Genomic DNA, 21,502 nt, shown 5'->3' on the forward strand with positions numbered 1-21,502 from the left:
TCATCAGCTCTGGACCCTGGGACAGTCTGGACAGCTGAAAAGTCTCACTCTCAGACACATGATGAGTTCTGTACTTGCACTGACATTGTGTTTAATAGAGAGTTAACAAGCAGCAGCCCATTCTCCAGTTTCTGTCCTTGGTAGGCTGTGATTTCTGTTCCCTGCTGATAAGAATCAAATGGTGGAGCTGTGCAAAGAAGAGAGGCCTCCCCAGTTTTGATTGGCCCCCAAAAGAGTTGGGTCTCACAGTGTCTTTGAACAAGCAGAACACGAACCTGAGTGGTTTGGGCTCTTAGATGGGCCCACCTGCCTCCACCTTCTTCTACTATCTGTCACACTAAAATTATCACCTCAAAAATATAACATCAGACCATCCCACTGGTTCATTTCTTCGTAAGGCCCAGAAGGAGGAGCAGGCTGAACAGTTATTGGCTCCATTAGTTTATCCTGCTTAGTTATGCCAGAAAAAGAAGTGTGTGTGTCTGTGTGTGTGCATACACACACACGTGCATCTGGCCCTTTTATTTCTGGTTTCTTTACATTCTCAAAGTTTGCTTAGTATCTGTTGTAAAATTAAAAAGCACGTGGTGCCACATGGTGCCACATGGTGCCACATGGTGCCACATGGTGCATGTAGTGCGCTGTCTTCTGTGTAAAAGAGAGGGAGGGAATAAGTATATATTTGTATTTGCTTATATTTGCTAAAGAAACTCTGGAAAGATGCAAAAGCAATGATAAAAGGGGCTAGGAATAGAGATGGGGTGGGCCCTAGGTGAGTGGAGGAGAACGTTTTCATCATGCACCTTTTGTATGTTTCATTTTGGAATCATGTGACTATATTATCAATTCAAAAGAAGATACCTAAACTAAAGTTGTCTTGAAGGTTGGACATTCTCTGTCTACACTGAGTTTCTGCAATGCTTGTCTATTTTAAAGCCATCATGTTTTACATTTGCCTCAGGAAAACTAAAAAAAGGGAGAAAGCCATTTTGGAACAACAAATGCCATCAACATTTTTCCCATGTAAGGAGATCTGGGAAAACAAAGGCAAAGTCCCAAATGTGTCTCCAGGGGCCAAAAACAGGCTGTAAACACACCCAGTTCAAAAAATAGAAAGAAGAGAATCTCCCAGCTGCTGGGCCTTCTGTATAAACACGTCTCAAAATTTATATTGCAAACAAAAATTTATAATGCAAACCAGTCAGAAAGCTTCTCCCCTAAGCCATCGCCCGAAGGACAGTTAAAACATCCCCATGACACCGAGCAGTTGCAGAAAGACTGCAGACCAGCATAATGGCAACTTGGAGAATAAACAGACGAAAGGAGGTAAGAAGTAACTTGGGAGTGAAAAGGGACCATAGATCTACAGAGAAAAATGGAAAAGCTTAAGCAAGACTGCTTGAGGTACCATGGATCAACCCTGGGGCTGGCTGACTGAGGAGCAGCACCAGTAGAAAGTCACAGGAACACGGGCTGCCACCCTTTCCTGCTGTTACAAGAGGATGCAGCGTTTTCCTCAGGGAGTGGCAGCATCCCGAGGCGATGGACAAGGCAGCGCTTGCCCATGCTTGTGTGGCTGCCTCCTCTGCTCACATCCTTTGCTTTCTAGATCTTGTCTGTTGCTCAGGTTCAGCTTGTATTTCCCCGAGCTTGCTCTCTTCTGGGAGAATGCAGATGATGGTAATGACAGCCTTAAATCGTTTCAAAAAGCAGGGAAGTGTGAAGAAGATGATCATATTCCCTGGACTAGAAGGGTGATGGTGTCTTCTCCTTGGTCTGATTTACCAGATTCTTGGTGACCCTAGACAGATCTGTGAGCTGGGCTTCAGCTTTTCCCTCCGTGAAATGGGAGAAGAGGGTTACCAGCAGGACACAGGGGATAATGCCTGTGGAGCCACAGTTGGCAGGACTGGCCCAGCCAGACAGCATCATTCTACCCCTTGGGCCACTTTCCTCATCAGAAAGTGAAGGCGTTGCACTCAATTCCTGAGATCTACATTATGAGTTCCAAACAGATACCCCCAAAATGTGTGTGAGACACACTGAAAATACTTAATACTTTGATATAGACAGCATTAATATAAAGATGATGTTAATTGCATCCCATGTCCCAGTTCTACAAGCCTCCACCCCAATCTCTGGGCAACCATCTGGGAAGGGCTTTGTGCCGACTTATAGGGGAATCTAATTCACCCACCCACTGCTCCAGGACTGTGCTGGGAGAGACTGGCTCTCAGATAGATGATTCCAGATGACATTCCAAGATTCCTTCCAACTCTGTGAGTTTGAGAAACAATCTCACTTGACACCCCCCCCCCCCGGCCCTGCTCCTCTAACTACCTCTCCTTCCCCCACAAAACACATCCCTTCAACAACTCCCAACTTGCCAAGACCTGTCGTGAACTTTGGGTAGTTGTGCAAAGTCAGAGACGTGTGACTGGATCCAGTGGCAGCTGGAGAGAAGTGACTCCATCATCTCAGTTGTCAGTGAAAACACTGACTTAGAATTCTAACTGCGGGAGGACGTGTTAGTACTCGATGTAGTGACAAGCCTTTCAGCCTCAGTGGAAACACCTGTAGCGAGGAGGGGCCCCAGCAGTCTCAGACTCTCAAAAGTTGCAAAGTAGCATCCCAATAGTGCCACGGCTTCTCCGTGGTCTTATGCCCAGCCTCACCCCACTATTTAAAAATAACCGACTTTTTAAAAGATGATGATTAAGTGTTGAATATAGACTATGGAAGATTCTGCAGAAACAATAATTTCTTCCTCCCAGCAACAAAGACTATCAGAATTGTCATTTCTTTCTTTCTTCCTGTCCTTTATATTCACTCTGGAAGTATCTATCAAGCACATAGCGTACCTGATGGTGAGGTATAGCTGTGAACAAGGCAGGCACAGTCTCATCTCTCAGAGAACGTACATTCTCGGATGGACAGTGAATAAGGACTCGAGTGTTTCCGAGACAGGCAAGTTGTGAGAGATAGGGTCCAGGAAAAATGATGATGAGGAACTAGAAGGAGGGCTGGGGGCACTTTTGATAAGGTGGTCAGGCAAGATGTGAGAAGATGGCATCTAAAATGGGCTGAGAGAGCGAGCCAGCCTTGGGGAGGCTGGAGGGAGAGAACGCTGGGGAGGGAAGGAGCTTGAGAGGGTCCTGGGACTGAAGGAGCAGTCTGGAGGTTGAGCAAGTCACCGGCTGAGCCAAGAGGTGACCAAGGACCAGGTCAGGTAGGGTTTTGTGGGCCCTTTAGGAGTTCGGTTCTGAAGGTAATGAGAAGCTGTTAAGGACTGTAAGCAGGGCAGTTTTAGATCCTTTTCATGTATGTTTTTAAAAGATGACAGTGCTACTGGTTGGAGAATGGATTCTAAGGGGGCAAAGTGAATGCAAGGAGAGCCGGTCTAAGAGTCTAGAAGAGACCATGGGAGCTTGGACTAGGCAGGTGACCAAGATAGAAGAAGGAGATAGAAGTAGATGGACTGGAGAAGTTTTGATGTGGAACAAACTTGCTAAGAGACTGAATAAGACAACGAGAAAAGATAAAACTTGCTTTGAAACCTTGTTGAATGGGGTGGGGGTAATTCATTCATAATGGCAAGTGGTTTTCTGTCTCTAGAGGTGAAGACTTCAGCTTTGGGACACACCTTTCTTTGCTTGAGGAAAATTATCACAGTAGATCTAGGACCTATACATTCAGTCTTTCACTCAACAAATCTTTATTGTGAGCTCACCTGGGCTAGATACTGTTCTAGGTGTATCAGCAAACCAATCAGAAAAAAGCCTGCCCTCACTGAGCTTTCCTTCTACCACACAGACAATACACATAATATGTGAACTAATTACGTAGCATGTGAGAGGTGATCTGTGCTATGGACAAAAGAGAAATGGTAGCGGGGTACAAGGAATCAGGAGCACCCGGCATGGAGGAGGAGGTTTTGATATTAACCAGAGTGTTCAAGGTGGGCCTCACTGAGCAGATGACATTTATAAAATATACAAGGGGTCTATGTCAACATGTCAAACACCAGAAGCTCCAGGAGGGCAGGGACTGTGTCTGAATTCTCCTGATACATGGAAAGAATGTAGTATTTGTTGAATGAATGAATGAGTCTGAATGTGTTTGTAAATGTTCTGGTTTGGGATTATAAATTGTTGTCTAAGTTTGAGTATTAATTGTGACTACAAGGAGGTGTGAATGAGGATGGTTAATTGTCCCAATAACAGGGAGCAGCTTTGTTTTCATTTGATTTTTCATACTGAGATATTTCTGTCATTAAAAAGTCTTCATGTGCATCACTTTTGAGGATGGTCTAGCTTTTCACCATATGCATAACCCATGGTACATTGAACCAGTCTTCCCCATGTTCCCAGTCACTCCCCTCCAGCCATACTGCCTGTCTTGCTTTCTTCCATTTCATTTCTGTGATTACGGAAATGGCTCTCACCCATGGCAGCTTTGAATTTGAATACTTATTTTTGTATTCATCTTTATTTCCTTCCTGTACCAGACATAAGCCAAAAGATAAATTAAATCATAATCATTGTTTATTTCCAAGGCAGTGTGTGTGGTCCTTCAGAGTTGGGACTAAGTTTAGGGTATGAGAAGAAGAAGGGGAGAAGCAGGAAGTTCTGAGTTACTGCACTGGCTCCACCTATCCCTCTCCCCCCACCCCACCGCCAATATCCTTGGCTTGGCTCTATCTTCTTCCCTTGTCTTTGTATTTGCTCTACCCCCAGAAAGACAAGAAAAGAACAAAATCACCACCAGATTATTAACACTACAAAAGTCATTCTAAAACTGAGACTTGATGGTTTCTGTAATAGGTGCTCATAGACTTTGAGCAGGTGATTAAACCAATGCTCTGTGGCCCATCTTCATGCTTCCATGTGGAGCTCTGGGATGAATGAAGTAGCTGAGGTGAACAGTGCTGGTCCAAAAAATGCGTATGTGTATAACCAGGGCCAGCACACTGTGTGCTGAATGTGTGTGAATAGTGTGTCTACAAACTTGAGAGATGGTACCAGTAGTTTTGTTACTTTCCTTAGAAAAAGTAGTGAAATAAGTACATTATCAGATTTTTAAATTTCTGATGCTTTTTACTACACCAGAATCTTTTTAGGATGTCAGGAGATAGAAGCAGTGTGCAGTTCACTGTGTAGTTCTGCCCACTGACCCATAGAGAGCACTTCTCTTAAAATGACCTCCTTAGAGATTTTACTTGGATGAAATTTGCTGTAGAGTGCTCTCTGTACCAATTATTTAGAAATGAAGCAGAAAGTGGTGGTGGGGATGGTGAGGAACTAATAGGCAGAGCACAGGGGATTTTGAGGGCACTGAAATTATTCTGTGTGATATGGTAATGGTGGATACATGTCATCATCCAAAATAGAATGTACAACCCCCAAAGCGAAGCCTAATGTAAACTCCGGACTCTTGGTGATAAATACTTGTCAGTGTAGGTTCATTGATTGTAACTAATGGACCACTCTGGTGGGGGATGTTGATCACGGGAGAGGCTATGCATGTGTGGGGGTGGGAGGTAGATGGGATATCTCTGTACCGTCCTCTCAATTTTGCTGTGAACTTAACACTGCTCTAAAGATAGTCTATTTTTTTAAAAGTTGAAAAAGTAAAGCAAAATTCATGAGCCTTGAAGACCTTGTGCTAAGTGATATAAGTAGGTCACAAAAGACAAATTCCATATGTTCCACTGGTAGGAGGTACTTATGTTACCAAACCAAACTTGGGTCCACTAGCCCAATGTGCAGTAAAGCCATTTTACTGACACTGGGTTGTGGTGAAGAAAATTATAGGGTTTATTGCAAGGCGCTAATCAAGGAGAAAAGGCAGCTAATGCTCAGAAGACCTGGAACTCCCCGCCTGGCTTTCAGGGAAGGATTTTTAAAGGCTACGTTAGAGGTGAGGGTTGTGGGGTGATTGATCAGCTCGTGGAGATTATGCTGATTGGTTGGTGGTGAGGTAACAGAGTGGTATTTCGGGAGTTCACATCAACCTTCTGGTTCCAGCCCGTCTAGGTCTACAGGCTGGTAGTCAGCATGCAATTAACTTCTTTCACCTAGTGGGGGTTTTAATATCTGCAAAACAGCTCAAGGATAGAGCTCAGGATATCATCTACAGCCCTTGAGGAGGAACTAAAGGTCCTTGACTTTGTTTTAAGGCTAAACTATTATAATTTTGTCTTGCTTGACTGCTTTCCTTTGTTTCTGCATTTCCTTACTTTTCTGACTAAATTTCTTCTTCGGAACTTGGCCTAAGAAGCTATTCCTATAAACAAGAGGTGGGGGACGCAAAAGGTCTGTCCTCAGGAAAGCCCTGCAGGGTCCTGCTGGGTTTCACTCAAAGTAGTCAAATTCAGAGACAGAAAGTAGAATGATGGTTTTCAGGGGCTGGGAGAGGGGGGATGGAGGTATTGTTTAACGGGTACATTGTTAACGGGAACAGAGAGCTTCATTTTGGGAAGATGGAAAAAGTTCTGGAGATGGGTAGTGCTGATGGCTGCACAATCATGTGAAGGTACTAATGCCACCGCAATTTTCCATTTAAAAATGGTTAAGATGGTAAATTTTGTGTTATGTATATTTTATCACAATAAAAAAAAGAAGCAAAGTAGGGTGAGGAAATAAACTGGGGTTGTAAAATGGGTATCTTTTTCTGTCAGTTGGGGTCAGAATGAAGAGTGTAATAGGACTGTGACTATTTCTTTTTTGCTACATAAACTGGGATGACTCCCTCGCTCTATTCTCCATTTTCTCTGGAAATAATGAACAATAAGGAAAAAGGATCTTCAACTCTAACTACAAAATGGGTGGCAGAAATAATCTCACTTTCTTTCAAACAGGTTTTCTTCCTTCCTCAGAGCTGCCTTCCCTTCCCACTCCCCTCTAAACAGGACAGCAATCTGACTGGAAATTGCATCAGAGCCCATCTTTTAGACATAGTAATGGCTCAATAAATAATACCTCTGAAAATTGATATTCACAAATCATGAGTTTCATAAAGAAGCTGTTTTTAAACTGCTAAATGAGAATCTACTAGGAGATGAGGTGCCCTCCCTAAATGCAAGGGTTCCGTGGGCTGTCATTATACAGCTGCACTACAAAATAGGCAAGGTGACAGAATAATATTTTGAGATTAAATTCTATTTCCCCCAGTGTCTTCCCTTTTCCTGTTTCCTTATTCAAGCAGGAAGCCGAGGGTGTTCCTTGCTGAATTAGAGGAAATTCATGAGGAAACACTATAAAGCAGTCCTTAGAAGAAGAGCTGGTGATCAGACTTGCAGAGAAGCTAGGTCTGGCCCCTCATAATATTGATCTGTACAGTGTTGTCTGAAACTTAAATTTGTCAACACTTAAAAATTGAGGAGCTTCACATAACAGTCTGGGTTTCTAGTTTCTCTTTTAAAATGGGGCGATAGCTTGAATAACCTATCAAGCTATGTTTGCCTACCTGGCAAAAAGCAGCTAGATCTGAGCTACAGCTGTTGCATTGAGAATAGTGTATTAGTTAGGATAGCACAGCCCTTCAGATTTCAGTGGCATGACCCAGGAGAAGTTGATTTCTCATTTATGTGTAACAAGCCCAGAACAGGTGATTCAGAGACTAAGGCTCCTTCCTTCCTGGGTCTTGGAGTCTTTGATTTCAGCCTGTGGAATGGAAAAAGAAAGTGAAGAAGCACACCATTTCTCAACCACAACCACCTTGGTCTGAAAGTGACATCCTCTGCTCTATTCCGTTGGTAGGTCCCAGTCATATGACCCGCCCTGATGCAAGAGGAGTTGGGAAATGTGGAGCCTGCCTGAACAGCAACCTCCTGGCAAAGACTCTACTCCATGGTAGGGGGAGCATAAATGTGTGGTGGGCTGGTGCAACTCGGCCAGAGATGGGCATATGCTTTCCAATTCACCACAGTCCCACCACTGCCTTCCTATCCCTGAGTGGCCCTGGCTTAAGGTGTTTGTGGACAGAGTATGAGGAAAAAAAAAGAAAGAGATGGATTCTTTCTAGAATGAAAAATAGATGTTCTTGGCTGGGAGAGAGACAGGGAGAGAGAGAGGGAGACAGAGGTCAAGCAGGTCCCTGAGCAGAGGGTCTGTGTGCCTTCCTTCCCTGGAATGTCATCTAGGAAACTGTAAGACCCTCGGAGGAAGGACTGCATGGCATGTGTTGGCAGATGGGATGATAGCCATCCCCACCCCACCCAAATTTCCTGTGTTCATCCGTGGGTCATAAAAGCAGTAGAGAGCTGAAGCAGCAGATAAACCTCAGCAGTGGAGACAACTCAACCAAATTTTCTGGGGAAGGGGGACCAAATGAATGAGTGCTTCTCTCTCTGTCCCAGTACCATGGGACTGTGCAAATCCCTGGGATTAAGGACTCCAGGAAGGAGGTAGGCTCTCTCCCCGACTCCCCTAGTAGATTAGCTGCTAGGGGTCTACAACTAAGTCGTTATGTGAAGTAATAGGTATGTGACAATTCTTGCACATCTGAGGTGATGGACTGAGATTCATACCCTCTACTCAGTTTTGCAACTTTGTAAATGACGATATTGAGGAAGGCAGTGACCTCGTTCATTTCAGCTTTTTCTAGAAACTTTGCTCTCCAACTCCCAAACCTAAAGCAGTGCCTCTGATCCCAGATCCATCCTCCCACATACCACAAAAAGCAAACAAAAGTCATAATCCTGTCAGTTTACAAGCCTTTTCAAACCAGGGTAGTTGACACTGTGGCCGCTATGATGGAAAGCCCTAAGGCAGGCACTGTGTGTATTCCTGGCACATCACTTTTGCTCAGAGATCTGGGGAAATACTTTTATAAGAAACTAGGTTAAATTATGGAGTCGAAGGCAAAATTCACATTTTAAAAAAAATGATGAAATTCCAGACTTCAAAGAAATGGGAAGGGGGTCTCGCTGTTACTGAGCCCCGTGTGCGTCTCCACTGGAGTTCTTTTGAGAGGAATACTTCTGTGGAAAAGTTTGAACCACGCTGGCCCTGCGCCCGGCCTGGCTCTGGGCCTCTCCCCTGGCTTGGGCTGCGACTCCCCAGGGGTATTGCGTTCTTGTTAATGTCTCCTCACGTTTCTAAACTCACAGCTTGTCAGTGCCTAGCAACCTGAGATGTATTGCCGGGTTCCAGCTAGCTCTTTTCACAAGAGGAAATGGAGAATGAGCAACATAAAAGGACTTGCCTAGGGGGCATCCAGGCTTCCCAGGCCAATGCACCTCTCACCGTCTTTGGCCGCCTCCATCCGTTAATCCCGCTGGAACTCTTGGCCCCTGTGTACATGCAAAGAACGTCATCCCCTAGCTACTCACCCACCCCTGGCTCATAGTTCACTCTGCAATTCCATCCTTGGGGGCCCTGCTTCTCCACTGGAGTATATGGCGCCCATGGGGGTGCTTAGGACAGTTTGGTGAATTAATGGCCGCTGGTTCAAACAAATTAATCAGAGTCCAGCTCAGGGTCTGGCGAAGATGTGGTTAGACGTGGGTGGGGGTAAGGGGCGTGGTTTACTTCGCATCTCCCCCTGCAGCGGAGAGAAAGGGGCTGGAGTCAGGGTTGGAGAACTGCAACCGGCCTCAACAAGGGTGCAGAAGCACCACCGCAAGCTGGCAGGGGCAGCCTCTTCTCGCCGCCCACGATTCTCGGGCGGGCGCGCAGCCGAGTTGCCTGGCTGGTGCAATCTCCCGCGCGCCTTGCATTGATTAAAAAGGGGTTGAGAACGTAAACGCGAGGAGGAGCAACTGCTCCCGAGCCTCAGCTGGGGAGCACGACCAATGGCGATGAGAGCCCCGTTGCACGAACCAATCAGCGGAGGGCCAGCGACAGCGCGGGCCAATAGGGGCGCCGGCTCGGCGCTGGAAGAAGGCAGAGTCGGCGCCGATCTCAGACTCGCGCTGCACACGCGATCCGTACCCTGCAGCTGACTCGCAGTCCCGGCTGTCGCACCATGGACTCCCTGATGCAGGTGGTCAACTTCGGGCCTGGGCCAGCCAAGCTGCCGCGCTCGGTAAGTCCCCGAGAGCACGCTCGGGGAGTGCGGTCCGGGCGGGAGCAGGAGCGCGGGTGGCTGTGCATCCCTGCGCGGGGCGCAGGGATACCTTCTCCTCGCCCCGAGTCCCCCAAACGCCTCGAATGGACGTGCAAGCCAGTTCAGGATCTCTCGCAGGTGGGCCTCTGGAAGAATACATTGAGGAAGGAAGCTCCACAAGGCTTCCTTGTGCAGCTGTGCACCGCGTTGCAGAACTTGGCCAGCCAGGGCATGCTGGCCTGCGGTTCAGCGCACCTGCAGTCTCCCACGCTGTGCCTTCTCCCAGGTGGGGCCGGGCCGGCGGCGCGGCTGAAAAGAAAAAGCTCTCTCTGCGTTCGCCTTGCTGGGCAGTGCTGCGAACCAGGCAGTGTTGAGTGGAAGCGTGAATGGACGCTGAATGAATGGTGAATGGGGATCGCGTTGACTGGAGGGGAATTGCAAACTGGAGGTCCACGCACGACCCCTCGTTGGCTGTAGCCAGCACTTGGGAACATTGCTTGTTAGAAATGTAAATTTAAAAGCCTTTAGTCCTGTCCAGCCTTTCCTTCCTTGTCCCCCAGAGACTACCTGTCCCTAAAACCTTTTTTCTCTCCTCTGTTTCACGCGTATAATTTTTTTGAACTGGCGTGTCCCCTAAAGGCATTCTAGTAGTCAAACTCTGGTAGGCATTGGGCGGCTCGCCCAGTTCGCTTCACTTTGTTCTGGAGCAAATGAATGATTCAGTTCTCCCCTGAGCCATAACTAGACTTTTTCTAGTGCAAGTGGAACTCACTCCCTGCCTTCCCAGTCCCCAACCAGGTTCCAGCTCCTCCCCTTCCCCCCAAAACCCATCCCACCCCACCCCGAGCTGTGAAAGAGGCCAGATCTCTAATGTGCCTTGAACGCGTTGAGCAGCTGCCCCCTCTGTTATAATTTTATTTTTCTATCCAGGATGACTGATAATATGTTGTAGCAACATGGGGCATAGCCAAGTGCTTTACAATTATCTATTGTTGAATAGAGTGGAAATCTCCCTGGGACAGAGCCTGCTCTGTGTTGTGGTAAGAACAGAGAATCTCACAATTTTAGAAGGAAAAGGACATTTTGCTTTTCTAGGGGCAGGGCTCACAGTAGCTGAGAGAACAGGGATTATTTTTTTCCTGGTTACTGCGGTCCATTTTAGGCGAGATTCCCTCCCAGAGCTGTGCCAGCGTTTCCTCTACCCTCACGGTTTTCCCCTCTCCGTGTTTTGGAGTCTTCAGTGTATTTGTTTAATGTGTAATCTGTTCGGGCTTTTTAAAATAAAGGTGATTGTCATCAGTAAAACAATTATTAATTTTTATTTCCCTGGGAGAATTTATGCCCCCATATGTGCTCTCTAACCTGGGGGGCAAATGTTGCTTTTTTATGTGTCTTCTTGGTTTAGTTGAATTATAAGTATTAGAGGAACTTTTCGGACTTTTTTTGGGCTGTAACCACAGTGAAAAGTATATTTCACAAGACAACCAGGTACCTGCACATAATTATAATTTAAACAAAAGCCTTATGAAATATTTAGCCTAATCAACTATGACATGCACAATTTTGTATTCTGTTCCACTCTAGTCTGTTCTATTTTATTAAAAAATTAGTTGTGACCCACGAAAGCGATTGCAATCTGCAATTTGAAAAAAGTAAATTCCTGCTGGATTAGAGGGGTGTGCTTTATGGGTAGAAGTCTTTAAAAGTCTTTGTGATAATCTTGATTATAAACTTTTATAGATGTCTTTTCAGAGAATACTATCTGTAAGAGAAATACAGCCTAAACAGAAGTTCAAAGATGGCTGTGGCAGAGATGGATGTTTCTGTTACTAATGGAAAGGATTTGCTAAAGTTTATTTGATCAGCCAGTGCTACTAAGCATCTAGCAGTTTACAAAAACGATGACAAATTCTTGAACTTCCTTGTCAGGGGAACTTTTTTTGGTCTAATTCCTTACTGTTAAAATGTTTCTTTTTTTTTTCAGACAAGTTGTAATCCAGTTTAGACTATGTTTTATGAGGGCTTCTTTAGCTTGGATCTTCTAAGGGAACCTTCTTTGAGGGCAGGATGCTTCTCACCTATTTTGTGTACATTTTTTTGAGTTTTTCTTTCTCTTTTTTTACTTCGTGTCAGTTCTCTCATACACAAAGGTAGAGAGGGAATAGTATAATGAAATCCATGGATCCATGCAAGATTTAACAACTAAGGACATTTGCCAGTCTTGTTTCAGTACCCCTCCCCCATACCCTCTTTCTCCAGTTCTGCTCCTGGATTATTTTAAAGCCAATCCCAGATATGTCATTTCACTCCTAAACACTTCAGCATGCATCTCTGATAAGGGCTTTCTATTCTTCTTACTCAAAAAAAAAAAAAAAAGTATACACACACACACACACACAAATAAATAAATAAACAAACAAATAAAGAAAGAACAGGTCTTTTTCTTTTCAGTGTGTAGTAATTTGCATTTTACTTGCCTTTGGGAAAAAACACTGAGGTGCCTCCCTAGCAAGCTGTGTTTTCTTGAGGGGGAGGGGGAAGTCCTGAGCCGTGTCCCTCCTCCCTGCCTTTTCTGGCACCAGGGGACTGGCCATTAGATGGGTCCCACCTGTCCAGTTGTCCCAGTAAGGTAAAATGCGGTTATAGGGTTTCAGTGATCTTGTAAGATGGGTCAAGGGGCTAGGCAGGGGCATACAACTGTCACCTTTAGAGCCTCAGCTGAGATTCCACATCTGCATATTGGGGATGAGAGTATCACCTTCATGGCTGTTGTTGGGGAGAGAGATCAGTACATAAATATCCCTGCCAAATCTTAATCCACAGCAGGTGCTTCATAATTCCTGCCCACCCCACCCATCCCAGTATACCAAAAAGATGGAAAAGTGAGTTATCAGTTTAATCTGGGCCTAATTGATTTTTTTTGTTGTTCTCTGAACCCAGAACTTTATGCTTTTTGTGCTTTTTCTTTCAGAGAGTTGTGAAGGGGACATTTTCTAGGGAATCAGAATTTCCCCAAAGGTCTTAAGTTGACAGTTAAGGAATTGTTATCAGAAAAATTCTATGCTTGATTTTTGTTTTTAAAGTCCAAGTGGATTTTTATGTCTAGGTAAATTCATGCCTTTGGAAAAACTGTATCTTAGCATCAGTCACATTGCATAATTTCACACTCAACTTGAGTGTAAGTTGCATCATCAGGGCTCTGGGAACAGGAAGAGGAAGGGAATTGGCTGTGGGCAGGGACAGAAGCTTCCTCACTGGCCTGGTGGGTGGATCCTCCGCCCACCCCTCGCCCTCCCCGGTTTGTATGTCCAGAGAGAGTTGTGCACAGCATATTGAAATCATCTTCTTTTCTTTTCTTTTTTTTTCCTAGGTATTGTTAGAGGTACAAAAAGAATTATTAGACTACAAAGGAGTTGGGATTAGTGTTCTTGGTAAGATTTACTTTTGGTTTCCGTGAATGTCCAGAGTTCAGAGAGAACTGATTTAAATGCAACATCAAACCTACAGTTTCTACTGAGTCTTCCTACAGGCGTTTGCAGATATATTTTTAAATTTTAATAACTTCCATCACATGTTTGATAGAAGCAGTTTTGAAATCAACATCAATGCTGGTGAGGGGTTCACATCTCAGCTTATTGTTCCATAATTAATTTTTGCTGTCGTGAGATCTGAGATCAGAAGATACTATACATTTGCATAACAGTGTCCAAACATTTACAACATTGCTTCACATTCATTTTACAGTTTTTGCTGTACTTACACGTGAACTCGTTAAATATTTCAAAGTACACAAGTCTTTTATGAAGATCTTGCATATTAAGTTTCATTAAGTTTCTCTCCCCTATATTATTGAAAAAGAGGACCTTTGAGTTTGAAATTTTACTTTTTTAAAGTTTAGCTTTCTTTTTCTTTTTTGGTAGTTTCAAAGGCTGCAGAGTGTTAAGACACCATAGGGTTCACTGTGTGCTCATTGCTGTTAATTTTTGTGCCTGTGGATTTGGCACATATTCTTAGATTTCTGTGAAGTGAAAGCACAGTGTGCAATTTTGTGCTGTTGTCCTAAAAGGCAGCCTTTGCACACGGATTCCTGTTTGTGAGAAAGATGAGAAAAATCAGAAACTGAAGGATAAATTAATAAATGGCTCATTCAATGAATATTGCCACTTGAAAAATTGTTGTGCTCTGACTGTAAGGCTAAACTGTTTGCAGTTTGAAAATCAATTTGGATTTTCCCTTATAGGAAATGTGACCCACAATTTTGAATGCAAAATAACTGACATTTCCCTTTATTATTTTATTTGTAAATTTTGTAGCTACATCAGCATTAACTTTTGTTTGTTTGGTTTTAAACTGGAACTTTTTTCCTTCTTATCTGTCTTTCCTTCCACAGAAATGAGCCACAGGTCATCAGATTTCGCTAAGATTATCAGCAACACAGAGAATCTTGTGCGGGAATTGTTGTAAGTTTAAAAATTTAAAGACAAATTTTGTTACTCTTGGTTGCTAATCCACATATGTGGGTGTCTGTTGCATTATTTACTGGACTTGACTGTCCAGAATATTCCATACTTAAAAATCATCTTTTTAAGATTCTCCCCAATTCACTAAATCAGTACATAATGTTTTAATCATTGTTAATGCTTTAGGGTCACCCTTGCATTATTTCATAGACAAAATTGGAATTGTTATGATTTCAGCACTTTCCCTTTAAATTACCTTGATAAAGTGCCTCAGATGGGACAGGCTTGGTGCCACTTTTGTGAGGAGCCTTTGAAGCCTGTTGCAATGTGTGTATTCAGAACCAGTAATCATCTGCTTGGCTTAGCATGCTGGGGCTGCTTCTGGGTTCCCTGTCATGTCGCAGAACAATCCTGTCCTTCATGGGGTGGGGATTTGGAATATCGGCCCAAAGGATGTGGCATTTGACCCACACAGCCGTGAGCCTCTCTGGCCTGGACTTCCGGTTCAATTTATGGGCTGATTCCTTCATCCCCTCACCAGGTTTCTACTTTGTACCCTGTCCCTAGCCCTCTGTTTGGTGCCCCACCGTCTAGTTCTTGGCCTCATTAACTGCCCTGCACCTGAATAACGTAAATCAGGAACCCTGCCTTGGGCTGGCGTCCTCCTAGCTGCTGAGCACTGCGTGGCTAGAGCCTCCTAAGACCTGCCTGCATGCTTTGCTGTCCTCCTGAGCACTCGATATAGGCAGGCACAGTTCAGGGCCAGGTATATGCACACCACCCTTCATGCGGGCCAGACCCGCTCACACTGCCCTGCCCTGTGGTGCTTTCCTTATAGCTCTGTGCTGGAGTTCTGTCCCCTGGCCTTCTGGATAACCTGTTCCCAAGCTGTGAAATTGCTCAAAAGCTTGGGTCCAGTTTCCATGGCCTGGTCCCTCTGGAGCAGGCCTTACTGTACTGCCTGTAGCCATTCCAACCATCATCTTAATTTTCCCTGCTGGAGTCAAATAATTTTGCTGTTAATCTCAATGTGTATCAGGGAGGTGATACATGCTTAGGCCTAAAGCATTATCCAAGATTCTTCTCCAGTATCCACTTGGTCCATAGCTTGGGCTAGCACGAACATACTTTTAAGGCTTTTGGTTGCAAGTGACAGAAACCCAGCTCTTGGCTTAAGTGAGAAAGGGAATGTATTACCTCATGTAACAGAAAAGGGCAGGACTGATTTAGAAGCTCACAGGATGTCAGGGTCTTTTTCTCCATCTCCTGTTGCTGCTTTTTTTATGTGTTAGCTTCCCCAGGTGACCACCTGTGGTTGCAAGATGAGCTCCTACAAGTTCTTTCTTTTCCTCAATAGAAACAAATCCTCTTAACCAGAAGTTTGATCCAAGGTCTCAGAACCAAACCCCACTGGCCAGCTTGGGTCACATGCTCATCCCCAGGAGCTGGGATTGGCCACCTTTGAACCAGGTGGACTGAGAGTGGCCCTAAAGGAACAGCGGAGTGTTCTGAGCTTTGGTCCAGACAGTAACCATGAGCTTCCATGACAGGGCCCAGTAAATATTTGTGCAAGGAATTGAGTAGATCAATGACTGAATTGGGGAAGGCAGAGTAGTAGTGGGTTTTATTGTTGTTCTCGTAGTTTATCCACTCAAGGTCAAGCGCTGGTAGAGCATCACTCATTCTCAAACTTTGACCCCTTGAGTTTTTATTTACTGTCACCTGTGCTTCTGCCCAGAGCCGTTCCGGACAACTACAAGGTGATTTTTGTGCAAGGAGGTGGGTGTGGCCAGTTCAGTGCTGTCCCCTTAAACCTGATTGGCCTGAAAGCAGGAAGGTGTGCCGACTATGTGGTGACAGGATCCTGGTCAGCTAAGGCTGCAGAAGAAGCCAAGAAGTTTGGGACTGTGAATATCGTCCACCCTAAACTTGGGAGTTACACAAGTAAGTGCTGGGAGCTGAGCTGGATGGTGAGATGCTAGTTGCCAAGTGGTCCCTCCTCAGATAGCAGGTTACCCCTGCCCAGGGCAATTCTTTTTTCTCCTCATCAGTAGTTAGTTTGATACCATTTCGACTGGATGGCTGTACCTTTAAGATAACTACCTGGCTGCTGCAGAAAGCATATTCCTAGGCTAGCAAAGCCCAGAGGCTAATTTGGTTTTAGGTATAGCTTGATCAGGGGCTCCCTGCATGGTGTCTCCCAGTCCTGGTATCTCTCCCTGTCTCCTCCACAGCTAGGAAAGCTGCCCCTCCTTTTCAGAAGGTGGCTGCAGCTGCTCCTGACCTTATATTGTCCCACATTTCAGCGCCTTTGCTCAAGTATTCCCAGTAACAGTCTATGTCCCCTGTGTCCCATTCGCGTCAGTCATGTGGCCACGCCTGAGTTGCGTTCTACCTTCGGTGCTATGGGTAGAATTAGCACCACTGGAGCTACATGGGATGAGGGTGGGGGAGGCTGGTGCCCAAACAGGAAACTGTCAGTGGACATAGGATGGATGGATACTGGGTGATGAGGAAAAACCCCAAATACCCACCATGCCGTTCTTGAAGATTATTTGCCCCCAGTAACAACTTTCACTTGTGAACAGTCTGGGATCAGTCTTCCGTTGCTAGGGAAGGGGCGTCATTCCTGGTAGACTCCCATCTACCTAAGGGAAGAAGGGAGTAAACATGTCCCCAGCTTGTCTCCTGTGATAGAAATTCCAGATCCGAGCACCTGGAACCTCAGCCCAGATGCTTCCTATGTGTACTACTGTGCCAATGAGACCGTGCACGGAGTGGAGTTTGACTTTATCCCTGATGTCAAGGGAGCAGTGTTGGTCTGTGACATGTCCTCAAACTTCCTGTCCAAGCCAGTGGATGTTTCCAAGGTAGAGTGTAAAAGAGGCCTGGGTGGGAGGGAACCTGGAATCTCTGTTTGTCTAAGGGCATTTTCATGTACACTAGAACAGGGAAAAGCCGGCAGTGTTGGTTGTCAGAATGTTTATGTCCTGACATTCCCAGCCCTGTGTTAATGATTAGCCCAGGATGACACTTGACTTCTTGGGGAATTTACCTGCCTCTGAGAGTGGCTCTTTGAGAATTTTTGGGTCAACACATGGGGAGTTGCTTGCTGTCTTCAAGGGAAAATTCACATTATCCAAGCTCAGGGGGGCTATGAAGAAGCCCCACCTGGCCTTGAACCCACCTCAGCTCCAAGAGCATCGACAGGACTCATAGACTTAGGAGCAGCTCACCAGGATGGGCAGTGGGAGCAGGGCACCCAGGTGCGCGCCATGGGGGCTATGGCATCTGTAAAAAATTTAAAACAAACTGACAAGTGTTTTTAAAAATAATTGAAGTAAAATATAGTTACCATAAAATTGACCATTTTAACTATTTTTAAGCATGCAGTTCAGTGGCATTAAGTACATACACACTGTCGTGCAACCATCACCACCATCCATCTCCAGAACTTTTTCTTCCCAAACTGGAACTCTGTCCCCATTAAACAACCCTAGTCCTCCCTCCCTCCAGGCCTTGGCAACCACCATTCTACTCTCTCTCTCTGTGAATTTGACTGTTCTAGGTACCTCGAATAAGTGAAATCATGCAATATTTGTCCTTTGAGTCTGGTTTATTTCACTTAGCATAGTGTTCTCAAGGTTTGCCCCATGGTAGTGTGTGTCAGATTTCATTTTTTAAGGGCTCAGTAATATTCTGTTCTGTGGATGTACAGTATTTTGTTTATAGCCTGTTTTTATTATCAGTCACTGTGCACTGAAAATTCTTAACAATGTCAACTGTTAAATTCTCCTCCCTGCCAGGCCAGGCTGTCCGCCTTCCTCCTACTTGGAGTGCCACTGAATTTTCTTAAAGATTTCATGGGGAGAAATGGGACAGGGTTCTGTATCGTACACGAAAAAATTTCCTGCAGCACCTTTAAACATCTTTTGTCTAAAATTTCTTTTCTCTTAGGCAGCTTGTCTCATTTCTGTGCATCTTCTGATTGTCCCTTTATACAAATATAAATGGCTAAAAAAATTTTTTTTTTTGGTTTGTAACCTAAAAAAGTTTTTTTTTAATTTAAAAAAAGTTTAAAATTTGGTTTCTTTAGGTTTGTAACCCTGTAGGACAGCAGCCTTATTTTAAAAATGGGCTTGGATGTAGTAAAAAGGTGTAATAGTGGATCTGAATAGATGCAAGGTCTTCACAGTGATGGGCTTGGGCTGGCCCCTTCATGGGGAGAAGGACCAGACAGACTCATAATCTGTAGGCTCTGAACTCACAAGTATTGGTTTTCTGTCCCAGATGGAGATTCCTTTAGAGAAGGGAATGTGCTCTGAACACTTAGAAAAGTCACTTCCTCATAAAAATTGTGCTTTGGAAAGAGATTGGGAAGTTTGATTATATTGATGAAAAATGACCAAGTGTGTCTAATACAGCAGGTTTTCTCCTTTTCAGTTTGGTGTGATTTTTGCTGGTGCGCAGAAGAACGTTGGCGCTGCGGGAGTCACGGTGGTGATCGTCCGAGACGACCTGCTAGGGTTCGCCCTCAGGGAGTGCCCCTCCGTCCTGGACTATAAAGTGCAGGCTGGCAATAACTCCCTATACAACACACCTCCCTGCTTCAGGTAACTCTCTGGGGTGTGGCTGGGGACCAGTGAGGGGGTCTCAGTACTTCCCATCAATACAAGGTGACTTTTTAAAGTAGGACATGATTCCATGAATCGGTGACCTCATAGCCCAGGTAGCCTACCAGGCTTCTTTGCCCAGCTGTCCTCTGCCTCGTTACTCTCTGTGCGTGTTTGATCAGCTTTTCTTGCCTTTCTTTTTGGGGTGTTTTTGTTTGCTCGCGATAGCCTTGGTGGTTTACCATTAACCCAAAAGCTTTTGCACATGAAATGTCATGCCTGCATCGCAAACAACCAGTGCAGCTTGGAAGGACTTTAAAAGGCCAGACTGCCCCAGCTTTCCTTTCTTTTTCTTGCTGAGCCTGCTTGAAGCTGGCTGCCCGGCATGGAACACACTGACTGGAACAAACACCTCTGTTTTATCACCCAGTCTGTAGGGGTCCTGTTAGCCTGGATTCCCGTTATCCAAGTGAGAGGGGAAGTACGATCTTTTAACTCTCAGACTCAAGTAGTTTGTGAAACTCTTTGTGACACCTGGGATTTCACAGTTGCCTGAGAGATTTTACTACTAAATAACTATGTGACCTTGGGCAGGTTGCATAACCTATCTGTGCAGCAGATGTCTCCAGGAATAATTGGTTGCTGTGAGGATTGAATGATGGATATGGCTCTCTGTGATTTATAAATGTTAGCTGCTCTATTATTATTCGTGTTTCTGTTGTTGTTTGTTGTTAGTTCTCAGAGCCTTACATTTTGGGGAGAGAGGTGGACAGAACCAGAGTTTATATTCATCTTTTCAGGGCAGCTATGATGTAAAATAGTGATACATTATGTATATGACCCTCTAAATCTCCCAAGCACCTAGTAAATACTTGGAAAGTACTTTTTTTTTTTTTTTTTACTGAAGTATAGTCAGTTTATAATGTGTTAATTTCTGGGGAACAGCATAGTGATTCAGTTATATATATATATGTATATATATTCCTTTTCATGTTCTTTTTTATTATAGGCTGTTACAAGGTATTGAATATGATTTTTGGAGGTACTCTTCTTAGTCCCATTTTGCAAGTGAAGAAGCCAAAGCTGTACTTCTAGAAAGTGGCATAGCCAGGGTTTGAACCCAGCCAGGCAGCCTGGCTTAAGAGCCTGGGTATATGCACCCTGTACCTTAGTGCTCTTCACAAGCGAAAATTTCAGTGTGGGTTTGTGTTGAAAGGATCCCATCTCAGGAGAATCGATCACTATTGGAGTCCAGCTCTTCCACTTGGTCGGGTTTTCCAGTGATGGTGGAAGTTCTCTTATAAAAGCACATGAAGAGGGTCTCGGGCTGGTTCAGGTCGCTGCCCCATGGGGTTGGGGCTTTGTTAGACTATGAGGTGCTGCCTGTAGGAAACTTCTTCCATGTAATTTACCAAAGGAAAGAAAGGAGCTTTTTCAAAGCTAGAACTCTGAAGGGAAGTTTTGCTGGTTTTCCGCATGGCTCACCTGGGCCAGACAGAGCAGCTCCTCATTTTGTGTCCCCTCTCTCCTCGGGGAGCCGGGTATTCTGGTGCTTCCTGTGCTGGTTACCTGTCAATCCCACTCTTTCACCCCTGTGGAAAGTGCTTCTAAGTGTGTGATAGGGATTGGGGGCAGGGCTGAATCTGTCTCACCTGCCCATCTTGCTGCTGGAGTTCCAGGCAGTGGGAAGACCATTGATCACTGACCAGCTAGGAAAGGAGCACTGCTGTGCTGGGCGGTGCAGGACAGTGGGGGACCCTCAAGCACAGGGCCCTGGGGAAGGGGCTTCAGCGCCAGGCTGCACAGTGGCAGGAGTTGGCGGGAGCTGTTTGTCCTTAGCTGTTAGAATGTGCGGCCAGGGCCCGGCTTGCAGGCAGATGAGTGTTTTAGGGCGAGGCAGAGGCTCCCATGTCTCTGGGAGTGAGGAGACAGGGAGAGCCCTGGCCCTGAAATGTGGCCTGAAGGCCAGCAAATCCTGATGAGAGCCCAGGCTGGAGGAGCAGGGGGAGCTGTCGCACCCTCGGGTACCTTCTCCACAAGGTACCTTGAAGCACATTTTTTAAATGTCGTGAATATGTTAAAATGCTGTCTGTTAACATTAGAGTGAAAAGTCAGCAGGGATGGTGGGAAAGCAGGTCAGTCTGTCTAATGGAAGATAAAAATGTCTGAAGTCAGACTTGTTGGTGGCCCTGAGGGAAAGTCCCTCTTTCAGTGACTCATAGAGGGGCCCCTGTGCAGGCCCCAGGCCCCCGGGAGTCGATCAGTCGGGTCTGTTGGTCAACCTGCTCACCTGGCGGTGAGGACAAGTGTAGGGGACGGCAGACACTCCCTGCCCAGAGTCTTCCTGCCTGAGGAGCAGACCGAGCCAGACATAGAAAC

The 21,502-nt window shown here is 45.3% G+C and overlaps 1 protein-coding gene across 2 annotated transcripts in view; it reads left to right on the forward strand.

Annotated features, from left to right (window-relative positions):
- The first annotated feature begins 9,875 nt into the window (after positions 1-9,875).
- PSAT1 (phosphoserine aminotransferase 1) overlaps positions 9,876-21,502 on the forward strand; it is a 29,381-nt gene continuing 17,754 nt past the window's right edge. For both annotated transcript variants that reach the window (XM_006188999.3, XM_032477885.1), the window contains exons 1-6: positions 9,876-10,029; positions 13,421-13,481; positions 14,441-14,510; positions 16,249-16,454; positions 17,208-17,380; positions 18,954-19,123. In XM_006188999.3, coding sequence (XP_006189061.1) covers positions 9,970-10,029; positions 13,421-13,481; positions 14,441-14,510; positions 16,249-16,454; positions 17,208-17,380; positions 18,954-19,123 — 740 coding nt within the window. In that variant the 5' untranslated portion in view covers positions 9,876-9,969. The remainder of the gene's footprint in view (positions 10,030-13,420; positions 13,482-14,440; positions 14,511-16,248; positions 16,455-17,207; positions 17,381-18,953; positions 19,124-21,502) is intronic.

This window comes from Camelus ferus, chromosome 4 (genome assembly GCF_009834535.1).
Source record: "Camelus ferus isolate YT-003-E chromosome 4, BCGSAC_Cfer_1.0, whole genome shotgun sequence".
Classification (NCBI taxonomy): domain Eukaryota; kingdom Metazoa; phylum Chordata; class Mammalia; order Artiodactyla; family Camelidae; genus Camelus; species Camelus ferus.